Below are 16798 nucleotides of genomic sequence, written 5' to 3'. Positions count from 1 at the left end.
ACACAGCCGCCGGCGGGGCCGCACGCCCAGGGGGCTGCGGAGAACATGGCGGCACCACAGGCCCGCCGCCATCTGCGCGCATGCGCACCCGGGCAGCGTCGGGCTGTTGCGGCGCGTGGGCACGCGCATCGCGCTGCGTCACAGGGAGGGGGCGGTAACTCTACCGCGCCCCGCCTCTCCCCGCCGCGCACCACCCCTGGCGACGGCGGGCGGGGCCTGGGCCGGCTCCGCCGCCGAGGTGGGGAGGGCGGCCGCAGCGGGGGAGGGTCCGGGGGGCGGCGGCAGCTCCGGCTCCGGTGGAGCGGGCGGGGGAAGGGCCGAGGGACGCGGGGCCGGTCGGAGGAGCTGCGGCCGCGGCTGTGCGTGTCCGCGGGCGGCCAGGATGGATCACCACCAGCCCGCCAGCCGCTACCAAGTGGTGAGTTCGGCGTCCCCGGCGAGGCCGCGCTCGCCTCCCCTCCACCTCTTTGGGGCGGCGCGGCGCGGCGCGGGGGCCGGCCGGGGCCCCTTTTTCCCCTCGGTTTTCGGCTTCGGCGCCTGGGGGTCTGGCAGGGACCCCCTGTCTGTTCCCCAGCGTCGGTACGGGCCCGAACGCGGCCCCTTCCCTTCCCCTGCCCCGGCAGGGCTCTGACAGCCGGGCCTTGCCCGGGCGGGAGCGGCCCCTCCTCACTCCCCCACCCCCTCCACCTCCCCGCCCCCGGCAGCCCTGGCGCCTGGCCTCGGCCGCGCCGCCGGCCTGCACCGCTTGCGCCCAGCCCCCTTCCCCCCCCCCACCCCGGCACCGGTTTTGGGGCCCGGTGAGCTCTTCCCGAGTGCGCCCGCCGCCGGTGAGGGGGTGCCGGGCCTTTCCGGAGAGCGCGGTGGAAGCAGGGCAGCGGTCCGCGTTATTTTTTTTGTGCTGGAAAATCTTGTTTGTCGTAGCTGGTAGCTGTTGTGGCAGAGGGGTGGGACGCGGTGCGTGTCCGCGTGTTGTCACCTTTAAACCTGCGTGCGTGTGTGTGCCCACGCAGGCTGCGGGCTGGCTCACTGAGGATCAGGTACAGGGGGCTGTGAGCCGCAGCGGGCTGGCGTTCGGTGAGCCTCTGTGTCTTGTCTGTATGCACACACACACAGCCGGAGACAGGCTGGCTTACTAAAGCTCGGTCTGCAGCACTTTTCGGTTCATCGCGTCCCATTTAAATGTCGGTTCTTTCCTTCCTCCTAAACGTCCCTACAGAAAAATAAATAAAAACAAAAAAAAAATGTTTTCTTACTGCCCGAATTGATTGTACTGCTTGTTTCTCACAGTAATTAGTTTTACATCAGTTGTAGTAATCTTGCAGTCATTACCTTAATGTCAATTATGCTCAAAATATATAAGCTTTTCTGATTATTGGTCTCAAAAATGACTTAGGTGCTGTCGGTCTCTTCAAAACTTTCAATTTTATCCTTCAGTTCCTTCTACTTCATGGCTTTGCTATGTATGTAAGGTTATACTATAGAAGTCTGAAACCTTTTCTACTGTCTTTAATTCATATTTGTACTACAATCTCCCAGCTAAATCCTGAATTATTTATCTTACTGTTTGTGCTTTACAGCTTGAGAAGTGAAGACGATGTCCATAGAAATAAACACATTTACTTCTGTGCATATGTAGAACTCAATACTAATACTTATATTCAGATCGTTCCTAGGTTGTGATCTAAAAAAAAAAAAAGTGATCGGAAAACCCTTGTAATAGGTTTGGAATATTTATTTTGATAGTCTTACAGCGTGGGAAGTTTCTATATGCTCTTAGACAATTGTATACTGGTATAGTCATAGCTGATGAACATATTTAGCATCCTGTGGCTTCTAGGGAGTGACATATGCCTTTAGGATGCCAGCAGGTCACCAAGTGCTTTATGGGTCAGTGATTTATAGCACACTTCTTTTCCTGTGCTGCGCTGCCATAACTTGGAATCAGCAGAAGTCCTAAAGTCTTTCCATCTTCTTTGCAACGGAGAACGAAAATCCTGGCAGAGCATTTTCTTAAAAGCTGACAAACACTGTCTTCCCTGAGGCCTGAAGTAACCTGGATATGTTTTAAAAGGCCTTAAAAGTGGATGCTATTAAACTTCAGAGAACTATAAGGGAAATTTTAATTCCATTACTCAAAGGAGTGGGGAAAAAAAAAAACAAAATGGTAAGATGGAACGAAAAAATAATTTGCCTCTGTAATGTTTTTATGTTACGTTTGATGAGGAACATCCAGCAATGGTACTGGTGCCCAAGCTTTGGGTACATGCTCTTTGGTGTGGCATTCCAAAAGGGCTCGTCTTAATATTTGACAGTGGGAGTTGGCCTGGTCCGTTCCCTGTGTGTATTAAACTTTGTGGTCGATTTGTGTCACTGAATTTTGTTACAGATTGTTCTCTGAAGGCTTTGCAATTACAGCACATTAAGTTCCATTGAATTTGTTCTAAGTCACAATAAAATTGCTGTGTTAATCTGTGATGTACCCCAGAGTTTAAAATACGGCCTTACCTGGTTACTGTCCCGTAGGAAAGATGGTGTTGTTTATCATCTCTTTGTTGTATCTGACTGCTAGACATTGAGATTTTCGTAATGTTATTTATTTGCTGTGTTGGGTCAGAGAATGGAAGGAGATAGACTTGATTAGCACCTGTTTGTTCAAGCGTGTGATCTTAAGTGTTATGATGTATTTGCTTACATAATGGCTGTGCTAGGTAGTGAGCAATAGATTACTGCAGATTTTATGGTTGTGTCCTAGTTTTTAAGGACGAATATAGAAGAGAAATACGACTTAATGTGGCTAATATTGTGTTAGTCTTGTGAACGTCCCACTCCCTAGTGCTACAGTTATGAAACCTGACACATCTGCTATGCTCACTAGATGTCTTTTTTTTTTTTTTTTATTCTTTTCCCCTATTCTTCATGAATAATAGCCAACACTTTTTTTTTTCAATTGTACCCATTCTGCCTTTACTTCTAACTCATTTGCTTTGCTGTATCTCAGACAAGAAGTTCTCCTCTAAATAGGCGTACGTTATTACTGAAAGAATTACTGACTTGCATTTCTGTCCCTGGCAGTGACAGTAGCACTTCAGTGGAGTTGAAGGAGCTATCTCACTGCTGCCTCTTTTTATTTGTGGTTTCTTCAAGTAAGTTAAACTAAAAGACTTTAAGAATGGCAGGCAATTTGGTTTTGAGCTTTAGCACAACAAGCCAGTTTTATGACTTCTTCTGAAACAGAAGATGTCTGATCATAAAGCTAACCCTCGGCTTCTCTCGTTTTGTATCTCTGTCAGAAATGGCACTAAAGCTTTGTTCTGTGTCTTATCCTTTCTTACCCATCTGTGTTTTTTTTTTAAAAAAAGCAGTTTAAAAAGTGTTCAAACCAGGCAGCTGTTAAAAAGCTGGTACTTGGAACTGCAGCAAAGTAAGTGTTGTGAGCGAAGAGCAGGCGGCACATCAGCATTACGTAACTGTCTGCCGCGGGCATGTGTAATTTGTATTGCTTTCTGCCCCTCCTTTTTTGTCCTCTCTTCGTAGGGCAGAGAGACAACTAATTGATGGGTAAGAATTTGTCATGCCTCCCTGCAGGAGTATGACATCAGAAGTAAATTAGCCAACCTTTGTTGTCTTGTTTTACTTCCTTTTTTTTTTTCCTTAGTCACTTGCATGCTACAATCCTGTTAGTAAACATGTCTTAAATTTTACATTAATTACAGGTATAGCCAGTTCAGTTGTGTCGTTTCCTTATGGTTGTATTTTTTTTGTTTTTCTTCCCCTATTCAGCTTGTTGTTGGATAAGGGGACTGAGGCATCAACTTCAGTAAAATTGTAATAAAAAGTCCTTCAGTGATCATTCTCCTGATTCTTTTTACCTTCTAGGTCTTTGTCATCTGACTTTAATTTGTGCATTACTATCTTGTCTGGAATGTCTGCTCCTAGTCCAGAAAAAGTGATTTGAATGATGCTTTGTAAATCTGTACTGAAACAAAGGAAAAGAAATGCTGCCATTTTCTGCAGTGCATAAAACTGGGTGAACAACCAAGTATTAAAGCTGGGGCCTGGCTTTTTTTTTTTTTTTTTTTTTTTTCCTTTGAAATGTGATTTTCCAGATAACTGAGTCATGAAGGAAGACTTCATGTCCGTATGAGCGATTTAGGCAGAGAAATCCCACTGAAGGCTGCAGGGCTTACATGCTGAACTGTTTAAGAATTATAATCAACTCACTGCTCCTCCCAGTCTTTCTTGATTAAAGCTTTGGGTTACCAGTCTGGGGTCAGGTAGTCATCAGTCTTTGACTTATGGAGTGTCAGAGCTAGATAGGTAAGCGATAAAATGGGCAGGAAGCAAAGAGGGACAGAGGGAGGCGAAGGCAGCAGTCCACGTGGATGTCAGTATAGCTGTCACTGAACTTGCTGTGCCACTGTACCACCTGGGTTTGATGGGGTTCGTCAGTGATCTGTAATACAAGGCTCTGAGGCAGCAGCCTGCTATTGTACGGTGTTATACAGAGATAAAGAAATAGAGATTTTTTTAGAAGGTGTGTGAATCCTGTATGCATTTAAGTTGTGTGTGCTTTTTTAGGAACAGTTAAGAGATGAAAATTGTTACTGTAAACACTTTATCCCAAATCCATTTGCTTGCATAATCCTACAAGTTGTGAATAATTATCTCAGATAAGGCTTAATTTTCTGTATCTCTTAACTCCATTCTCATTGACTTTTTACTCTCGCAATGTTATCTGGTTAAAAACCTTAATCAAAGTCCCATTGTCTTTGTAGATCTCAAATACATGAAAGTCAACCTACACAGGAAATGTGCACAAAGAAAAATCTCTTCCTTCTTCCTTTCTTTGCATGAGACTGAGCCTAATAGCGATTTGCAATAAATAAACCCAAATGTTGTTTATTCTGTACCTTTAACCCAAGATCTTTAGCTTATATCTAGCATAGTTTCTATAGTATTTGTTGTCTTTGGAGAACTCTTACGTAATTGGTGTTACTGAACAGATTGAGCTAGCTTACGTTAGGAAAATTCTGTTGCTTTCCAGAGATCTGGTGGTGATGTCATAACTGGAAGATAAAATACTACATTTAGGACCCTGTGCTTATAGTAGTGAAAAATACTAAGTAGAGGTGCATTAAGTGATAAGCTTTACTATTATTTGCCTGTGACAGCTACACTGATATTTTTAATGATATGAACCTCTTAGTCATTGAAGATAAAATTTTTCTGTGCACTGACTTTTTGCATATTAAACACATAGCATAGACCTTTAACTATTTGGAAGGGCAAATGTGAATCTTCTGCAGTGAGGTAAATGACACTTTCAAAGAATAGTCTCTCCTTGCATCTTAATTGTTTTTTGGAATTTAATAATTAACATTTTAAATTTTGAATTTATTTCTGTAATGTTTTTTACCTGTGACAAATTTGTCTGTTATACACAGTGGTTTTTTTCTTGAAAGAGTAGCTTAAATATTTTTATAAGCACTTTTCCGTATTTTTTACGAAGAATCCTACCACAAATGAAGAATTGTAGAACCATTAAGATTGGAAAAGACCTCCAAGATCATCTAGTCCAACCATCAAACCAACACCACCATGCCTAGTAAACCGTGTCCTGGAGTGCCACATCTACACGTGTTTTGAACACCTCCAGGGATGGTGACTCCACCACTTCTTTGGGCAGCCTGTTCCAGTGCTTGACCACTCTTTCAGTAAGGAAATTTTTCCTAATATCCAACCTAAATCTCTCCTTCCGCAACTTGAGATTATTTCCTCTCATTCTATCACTAGGTACTTGTGAAAAGAGACCAACACCCACCTCACTACAACCTCCTTTCAGGTAGTTGCAGAGAGGGATAAGGTCTCCTTAGAGCCTCCTCTTCTGCGTACTAAACAACCTCAGTTCCCTCAGCTACTCCTCATAACACTTGTTCTCCAGACCCTTCACCAGCTTCATTGCCCTTCTCTGGATGCGCTCCAGCAACTCAACATCCTTCTTGTAGTGAGTGGCCCAAAACTGCACACAGTATTCGAGGTGTGTTCTCACCAGTGCTGAGTACAGGAGCACAATCGCTTCCCTACTTCTGCTGGCCGCACCATTCCTGATACAAGCCAGGATGCTGTTGGCCTTCTTGGCCACCTGGGCACACTGCTGGCTCTTGTTCAGCCGGCTGTCAGCCACCACTCCCAAGTCCCTTTCCGCTGGGCACCTTTCCAGCCCCTCTTCCCCAAGCCTGTAGCATTGCATGGGGTTGTTTTGACCGAAGTTCATGACCCAGCACTTGGCCTTGTTGAACCTCATACAATTGACCTCAGCCTGTTGATCCAGCCTGTCCAGATCCCTCTGCAGAACCTTCCTACCCTCCAGCAGATCGACACTCCTGCCCAATTTGGTGTCATCTACATACTTACTGAGGGAGCACTCGATCCCCTCATCCAGATCATTGATAAAGATATTAAACAAGACTGGCCTCAAAATTGAGCCCAAAAATGTCGACACGTTGCAGATACAGTAGTGATGCAGTTAATGCTTAAAAAGTAATACATCTTACTTTTTTTTTTTTTCATTTTTTTAGTTAAGTGTTTCATATGAACAAAGAAATAAACCTCATACCTCTTTATGAGTTCCTCCTAAGTCAAGGTCATGATGTACCAGACAGGTACAATCCTTTCTGTCTATTCCCCATGGTAAATATAAAGCAGGGTGGTCTAGCTGTGTGTGTTGCCATCACTGTCTGGTTTTGGATCTCTCTTTTTGGAGAGCCACAGATACAACACCCAGCTCTGCATCTGATTTACAGGAAGAAATGCTGGCTCACTGGTACAGCAGAAGTAACAGCGGCTACAGTAGCCTTCAGGTTTTTCACGTGGGTGCAGGTTGTGGCATGTGGGCAGTTTCCTTTCTTTTTGGTCTGGGCGCAGAGGGACGTAAGGTGATTGTTATCAGCCCTGCACACAAGTCGGTTCAGTTATATAGGGCACTGGTTTTACCATACTGAACAAAACGAGTAGTAAAAACCAGCAGGACTTAACTAGGTTGTTCCATTCAGGTTTTTCTCCAAAGGTCTTGGTTGACTCTGCGTGAGGGTAGTGCAGAAAGAGAGGGTAGGAACAGGACTGTCCTTTCTGGTAGCGGCAAGGTGTTGGCATTGCCGAGCTGATGTTGTGAAACTGTGGGATTTTTACGTTCCTGAAAGACACACAAAGCCAAAAGAAATATGTACCAGATCTATTAAAGAGATGGAAGTTCAATAACAGGAATAAAATGCTTTCAAATAGCAGGGTTAGCAGAAGTCAGCTGTGATGTGGCTGAGTTAGATGTTCTTTTCATGTTACTTTAAAAAAGAGAAACTCTAAGCGCTCTCTCAGCCTGTCCGTATCTGAAAAATGTGGTAGGAACCGCATCAGGATAATCTCGAAAATCAAGCGCTATGTTAATGTAGAATGTTAGTAGCAGTCTTCTAGACAGGGAAAATGAGGTACTTTTGACAAACAGGTAATTCTAGGCTTGTTTTGAAACTTTCTTCCCAGTGACAGTGTTGACAAAACAAGGAAGATGTGGCAACTAGTAATGTCATCACATCTAACTTTGTGAGACCTTAGTACTCAGTTTACAGTCGTAGATTTGAATGTTGTTTTGAGTTTTGTAGCCTCAAACCTCCTTTTGCACTTCAGGTGCGTCAGCTACTTTGGAAAGAGGAATGAAAATGGACATATACCAGTACACCCACATTAGGCAAGCCATTTTCAAATAGAGAAGAAAGGTGATCTTAAGAGATTATGAGTAAAAAAAAAAAAGAATGAAAAAATTGGCAGCTTGTTAGGTTGAGAAGCGCTGCCAACTTTTCTTACTGCAACGGAGCTATTGCACAGCCAAGACTGTGGGTTTGAGCTGCCTCATGCTTAGGTCTCCCACTTCCTGGACAAGCACTGTCACAGCTAGCCGATTTTAGTAAAATGGGCACCCTCTTCGCCAGCTGTGTTTTTAACGAAGATGACTAACAACTTCTGTTTTGTGCTGAAGTCATTTCAGACTTGCACAGCCAAGGCTCACAGCACATATCAGGATGCGGATGCCTTACGGCTTCGAGATTTACAGTGAAAGTGGAAAATATATTTCCATTTTAACATTTAACTGTTTATTCCGCTTAAGCATCATTTCCATTATCGTAGGCTAAGATTAGCCTAAAACTGTTATAGTCTAACTTGCCTCTCAATCCCTCTATAGCCGAAACATTAGATACTGAGTTACTCCCCAGCCCCATCCCTGGCTGTGCCTCCTCCAGTTGTGTTTGGAATGGACAGAATGATTTAGAAGACAACCCTCCAAACTCTGAGTGGTGTAGACACAACAAAATCTGGTCAATACCCTGTATGTTACTTTATCTGTGTTTGTAATCCCATTTGTCTTTTTCTTGAGTTACCAGTGAAGGTGTTTAGTGGAAATTTGTCATGTTGCTTCTTATAAAACATGGCTTTCCAGTAAAAAAAATAGAAGAAAAATCTTGGTCTCTAACTATTGTATGGTGACTTAACATATTCACAAACATAATTTGTCCATTTTAGCTTTGAACAATGTTTTACCTTTTGACAGTAATCCTATTAATGTTGACTGGTTATTGTTGTAAAAGGGGTCAGAGTCATGTCCTTGCTGAAGTTGTATGTATAGCTTGAATTACTGAATGTGGTTTTGCTTTTCCCTGATTAATCTGAAAAGGTTATGTAGAGCAGCCTTGAGGAGAAGTTTTTAATAGGGAGATGCTTACTGTATCAGTTATTTCCTTACTGCAGAAGATAAAATTTTGTGTTGTGGGTTTTTTTTTGTGTATTAAGTAGCACGTGTTCATTTTTAAGCATTGCTTTGGTAATAGTTAGTGTAGTTAACACTTGTCAGCATGGAGGAGCGAGTGATGGCTTTGGTAACGCATGAGAAAATTGAGATAAAGAGTCCTGGGTGATACGGAGACCGATTGTCCTTTTTGATCATGGTACTTTGAATCAGTTGTCGTATTTTGGAGTTTAATGGAAACAGTATGTAATGTATTTTTAAGGTATGTACCAAAGCATTAAGACTTTTAATTGAAATGCCAGAGTTGTGGTCACAAAATTGACTTACATCAAATACATAGAATAAATGATTAGGAAAAAATGAGAGCACATAATTTGAACAAATGAGCAGGCCTCTAAAGCCCTGCAGTGCTGATGACGACTGGTGTGGCCCGTGTTCCTTTCTCACCTCATTGTCTGCTCCTTTTTTTTTTTTTTTTTTTTTTAATACTCCCTGTGGTTTAGAGGTAGTACTAGTTTGGAATCATAGACTAGTTTGTGTTGGAAGGGACCTTTAAAGGTCATCTTGTCCAACTCCCCTGCAATGAGCAGGGACATCTCCAACTAGATCAGGGTGCTCGAAGCCCCGTCCAATCTGTTTCCAGGGATGGGGCATCTACCACCTCTCTGGGCAACCTGTTCCAGTTTTTGGTCGTGTTCTATTCTCCTCTGAAGAGGTGAGCTTCCCGGACTGTTGCTTTTTTTTGTTATTTTGTTTCTGGTTTTGTGTACCTGCCTTAGAATCAATCAATCTGCTGGAAAGTGCCTGCTTCCTAATGTGTACATCATCTGTTTAGCAACTGAGAGGTTGTCATGGTTTAACCCCAGTCTTCAGTCAAGTACCACACAGCCACTTGCTCAGCCTCCCCCTGCCCAGAGGGATGAGGGAGAGAATCGAAAAGAAAGGAAAACATGGGGGTTGAGATAAAGACAGTTTACTGGGATAGCGAAGGAAGAGATAATAATGCTGATATATATATATATACACACACAATGATAATAATAATAGAATATACAAAACAAACAATGCACACTTTCTCCCCACTCAACGACCCATACAGCCTGTCCTGAGCAGCAATCACAGAATGAAACCGGAACGATTCTGAGCAATAAGAGTGAGAGCTGCCCACCAGCCAGCACCCACTTAGATACTGAGTGTGACGTCTGCGGTATGGAATACTCTCTTTGGCCAGTTTGGGTCAACTGTACTGGCTATACCCCTCCCCAGCTTCTTGCACCAGCACGTTAGCAAAACCTGGGAAGCTGAATAAGTCCTTGATCTCTTTAGCAACAACTAATAACATCAGTGTACTATCAACATTCTTTACATACCAAATCCCATACTAAATCCAAACCACAGCAACTACTGGGAAGAAAATTAGCTCCATCCCAGCTGAAACCAGGACAGAGATGCAGAGGATTGTCCTTTTGGCTGCATATTTTGTAGGTTTACTTTAAAATGATAAGTCAGCACTCTTTAGCCCTAACAGTAGGGCTGGAAAAACTCAATACTATCTGTTGAGACATAAACATGCATTCTTTAGAAAAAGTGCTTTTAATGTTCATTGGTATTGCGTGAGTTGTGTTTGTCTTTGCCACTAAACCTTATTAAAGCTGTGTGTCCCATAGTGGATGGAACAGAAAGAAGACTGCAAATCAAAACGAGAATCTTTTCAGTAGAGCCTGTTCTTCTGCATACAATGTACAAAAAGTGTGTTCAGCTGGTCCTGTGTATGTGTATGGGTTTTTTAAGCTATTGAAATGTCTCTCTGTATTATCTCTGTAAATTGAGGAGCTTGAGTACTCTGTTTCCAGTTGCTAAGAAAATGAATTATCCTGAAAAAGTCAGGCACAATTGACCTCCTAATAAGACTAGAGAGTATGTGCTCTTATTGATTAATAGTAGCCCCTGATTTATATTTTATTTAATTAATGATTTCGTTTTGGGCTACTCTGTTCCACTTGAGTGGAAAACTGTTCTGCTTGACAAGCTTTATTCAAATACACAAGCAATAAAACCTCTGTGTTGTCAATAAAGTTGAGACAGTTTAAGTTTTTCATAGAGTTTCCCTGCAGAATTTTCAAGGACACTTACTTACCTGTAATGTAGGAGACACAAATTTGAGTCCTTTTTTTCCCCTGCTTCTCTCAAATCAGGGACTTAAAGTGAAACTGTATGCTCCTTCTGCAGTTGAGTTTGCATGATACTTCTTCAGGAAGAAACTCCTCTTTATCCCTCTGTTTATAAAATGCATTTGCCATTTTTAGAGTCGTCCTGCGTTGTCTTCATTAGGAAGCTTTGTGTGTCAGCCTTCCTACTGTGCCTGGGCCTTTAAGTGAAACATGCGTAATATGTTTGGAGAAATACTCAGCTTTTTCAATCAACGTTGAATTTCACAGCCCAGATGAATGTAGACTAAAATGGAAACTGGAACCAACTTTTGAATATTGAGTTTGCTCTTGGTGACAGCCCTGTCCATTTCCTACTTCTACAGGCTCTCCTATTCCCTCTGCTTTTACAGTTTACATGTTTTGTATGTTCTGTGCAACTTTAGAGTGACCAGGACCTACTTTTGTACCGATTCTATAAAGCTGCTGGTAAGTAAAGACCTGATCTTTTGACTTGCAATTCTTGGAGCTGTCACTAATGGTTTGCTGAAGGTGTTGGTTAGTGGCAGCTGCCATCAAATCCTGATGGAACATTATTCATCACCAGGAAAGATAGTGAGAATGAACAGGAAGCATCCTTGCATGAAACCTGGGACCTGCCTGCATGTTGGGTACGGTACACAGTTTTGGGGTCTCACTATAGGAGCTATAGAAGGTGAAGGGAAGCCTTCTTAAAAGTGGTGTCTGAAACGGGTGGTGGCAGTTGTTAGCGTTGATCACTTCCAAAGTCACCAAGGCAGTCAACAAAGCATCTGTGGAGCTGTTATTCACCAAATTGTGCAATATTAAAACTGGAGGACACTCACTGAAATTTGGTTTGAATCATGGAAAAGACAAGGAGAAGCGAACATAGACAGTTTGTTAATACACAAGATAATTGAGGCAGGTAGTATTAGTGGGTTCAGGAACACAAATTCACACACATCCAATCCATAACAGATGCAAGTGGAATAGGCAGAGATGTGCACTTTACCAGCCATCATGCAACAGCTGTGAATGGCAGGGGAGTCTGAGGAAAATGGATGGCAAGTAAGTGACTAAGGCTTGTGTGCTGTCCACGTATCTCCAGGTGGTTGTGCTGGAGACAGAACAGTTCCTTAGACTGACCGCTGGTCTCAATAACATGTTTCTGTTTTATGAATGGGCCTGTATTATACACACTTATTTCTAACTAGAGGGTATTCAAGGAGGAGAGCCTTGTTTTGTACTTTGTTTATAGAATTTAAACCAGTTCCTCAAGCTATTCTCGAGTTACTATTTGGCTAACAGAAGGCTACATGGTACACGGTGATATTTTTAGTAACTTCTAAATTCTAGAGTAACTCAGAGTTACAGTACTTCATAGTGTACAAGCTCTAGAGTAAACTTTTTACTACTTTTTTTCTATAAATACTTTAATACTTATGCTTGAAGATTTGAAAAAATGTTGGTCCCAGCCGTGGTCTTTATGAGTATTAGAGACTTCAGCTTTTTGTTGACAGATTTCACAATTAATTCCTATAACCGTGCAGTAGGAAAAACTCCTTGGAACTATGTTTGACTTATAATTTTGCAATAAATGTGAAGCATATATCTCTTTGGATCATACCAAAATTCCAGTGTTCAGAATTATTTCTGAATAATTCTTCAGTAGAGAAGAAACCTAAAAAAATAAGTAGAGAGAAATGGATGCATTTTAAAGGATAACTCTACACTCTTAGTGGCGTTAGTCTCAGAGTATTTACTTTTCTAAAGGAGTTCTCATATTGACACGGGGTATGTTACTGTCCTTTAACAGCAAAGGTGGAGCTATTAGTGAGGGATGGTCTTGTGGTTTTGTTTAGTGAGAGGGGGCCTAAGGTGGCTGAACTACGACAGATGGGAAAGAATAGATGTCTTAGAGGCCACAGAAATGAGTGCAAATTTGTATGTTGTGCTGTTAAATGTGTGATTAATTGTTTAAATCTGGTTTATAATTCACGAAAAAGAGCAAGTGAAGTGTTACATGTAAAGTAGCCTTTGGGATGGAGAGATATATCTATCTATCTACATGCACATTATATAAATATAATTTTTTAATTTAATTTTTTTCCTTCACAAAATCCTGATCACCATTTTTTTTATTGTGGGTTTTTTTTTTCCTGACATGCTTATAAGCTTCTTTAAAAAAAAAAAAAACACCACAAAAAAAACCAACAACAAAAAAAAAACCCTTGGAAGATCCAAAAGGTTAAAGATCCCTGAGCTGACCAAAATGGTTTAACTATCACTTCAGTGAAGTGCACATAAAACCCTTTCAGTTGCTGTGGATCACTTTATTTTTCCATGAAGAGTCTCACTTGGGCAGAAAAGCCGTTCTCTTGCAACGTATTTTTCAACAACATTCAGTATAAGTCTCTTCACTATAAATCTCTTTGGATTCTTTTCGGTAGAAGTTTGCCTCCAGAGGTTGTGGGTTTCCATGGTACCTAATCCTTATTTAGCAGACACACTTGGTATTTCTACACAGCTGTGGAATGGCAGCACTGGACTTCTGTTCTGCTTTTCTGCTTCTAGTGCAGATTTTACACCTCTGACCTTCTAAGATATTGACTGCTGTTGAAAACATTCTGCAGAGATGCGTCATGAAAAAAAACCAAACCTGCTCCACTGTCATGAAGGACTGTTGCTAGATCTGGGTATATGATAGTTGATGCTTGCCGAGTGACGGGATGGTGAGAAAGAGAAATGATGTGGATCTGTTCTGTGCAGTCAGGAATTCAGATCAAATTTGATGATTTAGTTTTCAATACATAAAAGCAAAAAGTAGCTGAAAGTTGCTGGACTTGTGTGGTTTTGTTTAAGTACTGAAGTGCCTTATAAGCTTAATTGCGTGGTACTTTATTAACCTCAAGGCTCCCCAGTGTCTAGAGGATGATGCTTCTCTGGAGTGTTGTGTCTGTGGTCAGGACTGTATTTGGAGAGAGAGTATTTCAAGGCCAGGCTGGATGAGGCTCTGAGCAACCTGAACCAGTTGGGGATGTCCCTGCTCCTTGCAGGGGGGTTGGACTAGATGGCCTTTGAAGGTCGCTTCCAACCCTAACCATTCTATAGTTCTGTTTGGTGCTGAACTGCAAATAGCTGCCTTCTTACTAGCTGGGAAGATACGAACCAGTGAAGACTAGATTGTTGATAGGTTAGTATTACAGCAGGAATTTGAAGAAAAGGCATATTGTTGTACACTTCGTTATTAGTAGTTTGTATAAACTGATACTAAGGAGAAAACTCGTAAGTTAAGATACAGTGTGGTTGGGTTTTTTTACTCAAGAATTCTTGTATTTCATAAAATTGTGAAATATTTGTTTCAAAGGCCATTGTGGATATGTTGTTTGTTTGTTTGGTTGGTTTTTTTTCCCAATACATGAGAAAATTAAAACATTTATTTTGCAGAAGGATTTATTTATATATTCCACTCTTACAGTTCTTATCTAAGTGTAATTACAGGTTATTGGTTTTAGTTGTGCTTGTCCACTGGCTTCTAGTGACCTAAATTAGGGCTGATTGATCTTAGTAGTTGCATGGGCTTTGTGTGTTAATGGTATAGGTTTTATGGGTTTTTCTAAAAATAAAAAAGTAGTCGATAGTGTGAGCTGTACTATTACATGTCATTCAGAAAAAATAAAGATGGGGAAACAGAGCTGTCTCCGATAGGAAATATTTTTATAACAGGTTCAGAATTAAATTTTATTTCAAGATTTCCTTTGGGATTTTTTTTTCCTTGAAAATCCCAAGATTAATATTTAGCTATTTACAGATGAGTAAACCTATTTTTGGACTACTAAAGCTGAAAAAAACAATGCAAAATGTGGTTACAAAACAAGCATTTAATACACAGCCTGTAATGTGTTCAAGTGAAATTGCTGTTATGCAGCTAGAGAATTCTGCTTTCAAGTCTTGGTCTCTTAGGAGTAGTGCCTAATCTGTAGGGAGCAGTTTAGTACAGATTTACAAATCACTACCAGTAGGCAGGTGTGAAAGACCTTTGAATTTTTCAGCAAATGAAAGTATCGGGTGTAAGATGAAGAGAGGGGGAGCTTCCTGAAAGTGTAATGAAGATGATAGCAGTTTTCTTTTTAACCTGCTGTTGGTTACATCTCTAATATTTACTAGGGTGGAATTTCAGTAGAATAAATATGTGTGTACCAGTATGGAAGGTGTAGTGAATCTGGTGCAGAAGTGTTGGAATACTTTTTGTGCGCTGCACAGGCAATCTTGAGATGAGTCTTTCACGTGCTTCGCTCCAGCCCTAGAAGCTGCAGTGAGTGGATATTTTTGGTTGACCTTTTGGCATAGTCTGAAAAGATGACTCTAGAAGACCAAAGTGTTAACTCCTACAAAGTGATGATGAACCTCTCTTGCTAAGAGTGTTGATTTTTGTGGAGGAAGTGTACTGACTGATTTAGCATACAAAGGTTGTACTTGCATGATCTGTGTAGTTGTCTTCACACTTTTACTTAAAAGCATAATATTGGGTCTGGCATTACTGAGTTCCTGTGTATTGTATTCGTTTTAATGCAGTTTGAAAGAATCGATGAACTGGACAATGTGAGGTCAAAACTGGAGAAGGCAAGCTGCTTTGAAAATGTGATTATCATTTGAAAGGCTAGAAAGGAGGACACGTCAAAAGTACTCGTGGTTTACGATTGCTAGGGAGAATGCTGTGCAGCTCTGTCATGCCCTGGGCAGAACCATCACTACTAAAACTTAAGCAAAAGCTTACCTAAAAGTCAGGCTTTGTTGATATGAGATGGTAATAAAGGTATAAAAGGAAAGAGAAGAAGAAATCTGGGTAGCTGTTTGTTTGTTTCCCCCACACCCACCCCCCATATGGCAGTATCTGCGTAATTTTATGCTACACTAAAGAAATAATAGCGTGAAAGTAGTGTATGTTTGTAAGAAGGTCTTTTAAAATGCTTGCAATGTGCTGTTGAAGTTAATTATTTTGCAATAATTTTATAATGTACTGATTTCTGTAAGTAATATTTTACGAAATGGGGAAAACAGCAGCTTTTGAAATGTACATAAGATCAGGTAACAGAAATAGTAGTGCTGTTTGTGTGTTACACTAGGAATGACTAGAGCTATTGTGTGCTACTTTAATGCATTTTGTCAGAAAACATCATTCTAATCTTGGTACAGGAGACATAAGACACCTTATTACATATTTTTTCCCCTGATTTTTTTAAAAATTTGGCACGTTTTAATAGCTTGCCTACATTGCCACTCTTCTGCATCAGTTCCTTAGAAATGAAGCCAACTGTTTATCCAAGAAAGCAAACTTTAGTAGGTCAGACAAAATTGCTGTTTGCAGGTAAATGAAAAATGTAAGCAGAGAATGAGATCTTCCTCCCAGTTTAAGTTTTTATTTTGAAAAGCTTAAAGACTAAAAGCATCCACATCAATCTCCTCAGTAAAGGCTTCTCTATGAAGCATTTTCTTTTGGTTTATGTTCTTTAAATAAATTATTTATAATAAAAAAAAGAAATTATAAAATAAAGGTAGTTGTATTTTCCGAAATATTTAAATGCAAACAGAGGTGACATTCATTTTTATCTTCTTCTGAAATAAAATAATGAATCATTGTTTTACAGAGCTTTTCTGGGAAAGAAACTGAAGATAGTTTAGGGTAAAGATCATGTGAAGAAAAAGAATGTGTTTTCCTGTACTGTATGCTGTCTAGTAGTCACCATGAGATTTTGAGTCATTGGTGACAGAAGAGCTGTTGTTTCTTGGCTGAAGTGTCCTGATGTAGATACTTCTTGAGACTGTAAGCATCATGACT

The 16798-nt window shown here is 41.1% G+C and overlaps 1 protein-coding gene across 5 annotated transcripts in view; it reads left to right on the top strand.

Annotated features, from left to right (window-relative positions):
* Positions 1 to 297: 297 nt before the first annotated feature.
* The window catches only part of NDFIP2 (Nedd4 family interacting protein 2), a 47139-nt gene continuing 30638 nt past the window's right edge, over positions 298 to 16798 (top strand). For all 5 annotated transcript variants that reach the window (XM_086771501.1, XM_086771512.1, XM_086771484.1 and 2 more), the window contains exon 1: positions 298 to 418. In XM_086771501.1, coding sequence (XP_086627627.1) covers positions 383 to 418 — 36 coding nt within the window. In that variant the 5' untranslated portion in view covers positions 298 to 382. The remainder of the gene's footprint in view (positions 419 to 16798) is intronic.

Source organism: Chlamydotis macqueenii, chromosome 1 (genome assembly GCF_036417535.1).
Source record: "Chlamydotis macqueenii isolate bChlMac1 chromosome 1, bChlMac1.mat, whole genome shotgun sequence".
NCBI classification, from domain to species: domain Eukaryota; kingdom Metazoa; phylum Chordata; class Aves; order Otidiformes; family Otididae; genus Chlamydotis; species Chlamydotis macqueenii.
Note: the sequence above shows the minus strand (reverse complement) of the source record. Positions and strands in the feature narration are given on the sequence as shown.